This window comes from Ammodytes marinus, assembly GCF_949987685.1.
Source record: "Ammodytes marinus genome assembly, chromosome: 24".
NCBI classification, from domain to species: Eukaryota; Metazoa; Chordata; class Actinopteri; order Uranoscopiformes; family Ammodytidae; genus Ammodytes; species Ammodytes marinus.
In genome coordinates this window covers 11,938,807-11,944,806 of record NC_137228.1, presented here as the reverse complement: position 1 = coordinate 11,944,806, position 6,000 = coordinate 11,938,807, and the positions used below count along the sequence as shown (strand labels likewise).

The window sequence follows — 6,000 nt, the reverse complement described above, 5'->3', positions numbered from 1 at the left end:
TTAATATAATAAAAAAGATTTAATATGTTTTGTAAACAAATAAAATGTTATAAAATGTTTTGATACTGTAATATAACAGGATGACAAATGAAAAATTAAATCTCTTAAGGTCTTCCCGGTTTGTTTGCTTTTTTCCAGTCATTCCTCGTCTGCGATCTCGGTGTCCGTTGGCCCACATTTGGTCCACCTTAAATATTTCCGCCCTCGCACTACAGTGACACACACACACACACACACACACACACACACGGGAGCGCGCAGCAGGAGCAACAGCAACGTCTCTGTCAAATCACAACGGGGGCGACGCACGGGCGGAGGACTGACATAAAAAACCCTCCGTGGCAGACTTTTAACGTGTAAAAGTCACGTTTTTCGTGGTGTGGAGTATTCGAACAACCGGATTATGAAAGTTGTGATGTTTTCTAACCTTCTTTTCTCCAAAAAGTAGTTTTTTTACGCTCAACTGAGAGCGCACGAGTCCAACCAAACCAAGGACTAACGTTCAGTGGATTCTATTTCACCGTGTCACTTTTTAAACGTGATTTCGCCTCGGATATTTCTCGAGGGATGTGATTTTTCCGAAGACATTTGGACCTTTTAACGTGCACATATAGCACAGGATAAAGCCACTCTCTTGTTTTTGTCCACTTTTTGTGTGTTTGCTTGGACATCACGATGTTGGCGAACACGGCGCTTTACGCGGCGAAGAAACGAAAGAAGCCGGTCCAAAAAATGTAAGTAAACAAGCAAAACAACCTATAAACACACTTAAATCCTGGTAATATTTAGGTTCTACTCCCACAACATATGTTCCAGTGTGTGTGTACAATCATTGTACTGTACTTTGCGCCCCTATGATCTTTTTGGTAGGCTACGTCTAATCTTCATACGATATCCCCTGAAGGCACTTGGAGTATGCGTATGCTACGTGTGGCCATAATGTACTTTAACTGTAGGCTAATAATTTCCTTTGTTAATATCACCATAATAGTAACTTTTGCATATTTAATTTACACTAGAGTATTTATAGTAACCATGACGCATATAACTTATACTATTTCCATAAAAAACATCAGGCATAATAACTATTTAACCCATTTATTGCACTATAAACCATTCCAATGTGTATTTTATTCATACAGGCACATTATATAGCCACACTGGACTAGATATTGCTCTTTCACAGCTGTGCAAACACCTCCAGACTTAGTCAGTTTGCATTACAGGTGTGTGTTACATGGTAATAAGAGTGTAGTGGACTAGTAGGCTATAAGTTGTAGGCTAAGTCTGTGTTCGCAATAGTAGCTGCATTGTCCCAAGTTGAATCCATAAAGCTATAAACTCGTTTTTTTCAACTGCCTGTGGTTATGCAATGTTGGTCAGAACAGAGCGAGGTAATGGATAGAAGTGCCGAAGTCCAAACAGTACACCACTGCACGCCTAGTATCCAACATGGAAAATAAAGAAAACTGTTGCTTCAGTATTATTTAAATCTAATTATACCATGTGGCCAGCTGGGCTCCCCAAACTGTAGAAACTCAATGAACTTGTGTTTGGTACTTTGTATGGTGAACCATCGTTCTGTTTTTCAGTTGATAGTTTTTGGAGAAAGCATAATAAGATACATGCTTTAAATTAATTCCACCTTCTATGTATTTTATCATAATGTATAGTTATTTCGTATACATTTGTTATATGCTTTTGATGTGCTTTAACTGATTGTATTGTTTAAAAAAAAATATTTTACTTTTGTTATATTTCATGCATTATGCTTTAAAAGGTGCAGTCAGCAATTCTGGAGAAAGCTTGCTGTCTGGATATCTCCTCACGATCCGCTTGCTACCTGTCCGTAATGTGTTACTTTGCACCATGAAAAAAATCCAGTGTTAACTTAAAAGCATACACATCCTAGGCTCTGTAAACTGGTACGTATGTTGCTATAGCTACGGTGGGCCCCCTTTATTTACAGAGCCTAGGCTGTGTGTTTACACTGGATTTTTTTCACACAGTTTGTACAGGTAGCAGACAGTGAGGAGTATTCACTGATTTTTGACATAAAAGTTATTTTGACAACAAACGTGCTACAAAATTGCTGACTCCATCTTTAAGTGATTAAATAAAAAAAAATAGTTTTCAGTGTGTGCATGTGAATCACTTTGGGTATGAAAGCTAATACACTTTTTTTATTTTTCCTACTTACTGAGTGAGTGGATCAGATGTATTGAATTGGATTTTGGATAATTTATGCAGAGTTTGTTTTTGCGTGTGCCGTGTAGGCGGGGAGGTTCTAACAGTGAAGACAGCGAGTCCCCACTTCAATCAAAACTAGAATCATAAGAAGCAGATATGATGGTCTGACTGAAGAATTTGCATAATTTTACCGCATCTAGTTTTCCCCTGGATTACCCCTCGACGGCCCCTTGACCACAATTTGAGAAACAATGATGCGTTACTATGGCAACAGGAACCCATTCTACACGGTTGTATGCTATGCACTATATATAAAAAAAAAAGTCAAGCTCAATCTGCTTTACTAAAAAAGCCTCTTGGCCCATAGACGTCGTCCGCCATTATGGATTTTATTTTACTTAATTTTCTTAACCTGAAATACAGTAACTTGACCTCTACTTTTTGGTTTTTAAACCTATCATAGCAACATTTGGTGAATAGCCTTTGGAGACTGACATACACAATATGTGTATAAAGTTTCAGAAACATCAACCGAGAAACATGGCCGCTATTGATCTAGCTATATTTGCAAGTTGGTTTTCTTCAGATGAGAACACAGCAATCGTTCTAGGAACCGAATGCGGACCAAGCAAGCGTACCAAGACCTTGTTGAAGAGGCGGTCTCGGTATGCTTCCAAACCAACTCGGTGCGATTTGTTTATGGTGAGAACGTTTGACCCAACTGCATGAAGCACTGCGTAACAAGCTCCCGTAGTCAGCGACGCTATGCATTATGGGATGAGGAAGATGAAAATCTACTTCCTGTAGTTTCTTTCTGTAGTTTTCCCACATGGAAACTCTGACCAATTATAGTTCAGGAACTACGTTATTAATCCCGCCCAAGACACATCTGACCAACGAGTGAAGAGAACTTTCTCACGTGGCTTATGACGCTGTGTTTTGGTCCTTCACCAACTCATCAACTGATTCAGACCAGAGCAAACAATAGGTGTTAAGAAACCAAACCTGGTGTAGAAATTAAAAAAATATTATTATTCTGTCATCTTGTGCGAATTTAAGAAGCAAACCTGAGAACCTTCATGATCCAAAAAAAAATCTATGGAGCACTACGGTTCCTCCAAGACCCTTCACAGTGCTGTATTAATTCCTTTCAGAAAATAAAACCCATAGAGAAGTTTTCTGAAGCTACATGTTGAAATGTTCCTTCTAAAGACCCTTCTTGGTGCCCTTAGGAACCCTTTATAAGGTTCCTTAAAGCACTATAGTTCTTCTTAGACCCTCAGTGCTGTAAAAATCCCTTTCATAACGAGCTGCTTTAAGCCACACTGTCATCCTTACTGTGATTTGACCAGTTTGTGATTTCTAACTTTAACAAGCCGGAGACTGGGAGTGTTAAAGAACCACGGCAACAGAACCCTGCCAGGACTGTGGTTTCAGTGTGTGTGTGTGTGAGTGTGTGTGTGTGTTAGTGTGTGCACGCTGTGAATGTGTAGTAAGTGTGTACTAGTGTGTGTGTACTGTGTATTAAGTGTGTGTAGTACATTTGTGTGTGCATGTGTACGTGCTTGTGTTTGACTCTGTGTGTAGTAAGTGTGTTTGTGTAGTACATTTGTGTGTGTGTGTGTGTGTGTGTGTGTGTGGTACTACCTGCATTAATCATAATCAGGACGTGGAGCGCTCTCGCTCTCACGCGATGATTCCACAAGGGAGGAGGGAGGGACGATGGCGTAATCTGAGACTCACTCCGACTGCCACAACATACTTCTTTCCAGTCTTTCCTCCTCTGTGTGTGTGTGTGTGTGTGTGTGGGGGGGGGGATGTTTGTGTGTGTTTTTTCGGGGGGTTGTTTCTTTCCCTCCCTCCCTCACACACAGACACAGACACAGACACACACACACACACTAACATAGTTCTGTCACGCAAACGGTTATGTAAGTCTGCCATGTTCTCTCGCCTCGGTCTTTTAGGAGAACTCGCTCGTAGGGAGTTAGTCTTTTAAATCTTTTTCTATTTACTTTTTTTTCTTTTTTGGGAAATTGTGTTGAGAGAGATAGAGAGAGAGAGAGAGAGAGAGAGAGAGAGAGAGAGAGAGAGACTGTTTATGGCAGAGGCCTGAGGCAGTTTACCTTCATGTTTACACTGCATTATTTAAGTAGAACATTTAAATTCATGGTTCTGTGTGTCGGTGTTGGACTGATGTGAAGGGAATAGACGACAGACAAAAGTATGTGGACACAATCTGGTATGTAAACAAAGGGGGCCCACCGTAGCTAGCAATATGCCCTTTCACAGAGCCTATGCTGTGGATTAACACTGGATTTTTTTTCAGCGCACACACAGTATGGACAAGTAGCAGATTGTGAGGAAATATATTCACTAATTTTGACTACAATTTTTATGATGACACGCATGCTCCATAATTGCTGACTACACCTTTAACTACCAGCCTTAAAACCACAATATACTCATGATTTATGATGTGATGTTAAATGCTCAGTATTTCCCAGAACTATGAAAATGTTTATTCTATGGCACAGTTTTTATTTCGCTTTAATCCTTGAAATTGGCTCTGGTGTGGACTTCCTGAAGTGTGATACTGTATCATAACTCCAGAATGGAACCGATCCCAACAATCCTATTTGGTTTCTTTTGTTCAACAAAAGGTGTCGTTGTCCCGTCAAAGACAAAGTGCCTTTTGTGTGAACGCAGGGGGAGTACACACACACACACACACACACACACACACACACACACACACACACACACACACACACACACACACACACACACACACACACACACACACACACACATGACACAAACATACGCATTGCACGTACGCCACACAAGCGAACACACACACACACACACACACCACACAAAAACACACACACACACACACATACATATTTATATATATATATATATCTATACACGCCCCTTCCAGGACAGATTTGGTAGATAAACATGAAGCAACAACACTGGCCGTTCATTGTTCTTGCTGGGAGTCGTGCCGTCAGGAATGCGGCGATAGCCATCTCTCCTGGATTTCAGATATGTCGTGTTTCAGGAGTATTATTGGAAGCAGATGTCTTATTTACAGCAGTGCAGGAGGAGGGTTTTCGTCAGGGCCTATGTGTCCACATTTTACACATTTATGTTACAGTTACAGTACTGACCTGAAACAGCTGGAAACGGCTATCAACTTTACAGGGAAGACAGTGATTTAGAGGGTGAAATCATACATTTGCAAGTAGAAAAAGAGGCCATTTTCACATTTATTTTGGCATTTTTGATATATTTCAGAGTACAGTTTAGGCACGAGGAGTAGTCCCTGGTCCTTTATGTTATTTCTAGAAAGCAGCTCAACTGTGCAATCGTATATTTACTTATTAAAAACTTCAGAGTCTAGGCTGTGTATTAACACCACATTTCAGCACACACACACGCACACACACACACACAGTGCGGACATGTATTGGATCATGATGAGAGATAATCACTATTTTGACAACAAGCTTCTCCAGAATTTCTGACTCTACCTTTAACATATTTAAGAGTAACCTGGACCCACAGTTTGGTTGGCTTATTTTTAAAGTTATTTTCTGGCCATTTTATCTTTATTATTTCCATATTGAACGTGTAAAATCCTACATTTGCCTCTGCAGAGTCTTTCCCTTGTTTAAAAGCCGGCTGCTCCTACATTCCTGACATCCTATTAAGGTTATTTTTAGAGAATTTCTTTTAGTGCAGTTAACCTGTGAAATCTTACCCGTGCAGATAAAATCATCAAGCTCTCTTGTTCAGTTC

At 40.1% G+C, this 6,000-nt stretch overlaps 1 protein-coding gene across 1 annotated transcript in view; it reads left to right on the top strand.

Moving 5' to 3' along the window:
* Window positions 1-289: 289 nt before the first annotated feature.
* The window catches only part of ahr2 (aryl hydrocarbon receptor 2), a 65,917-nt gene continuing 60,206 nt past the window's right edge, over window positions 290-6,000 (top strand). The window contains exon 1 of the mRNA XM_080053262.1: window positions 290-734. Coding sequence (XP_079909388.1) covers window positions 676-734 — 59 coding nt within the window. The 5' untranslated portion in view covers window positions 290-675. The remainder of the gene's footprint in view (window positions 735-6,000) is intronic.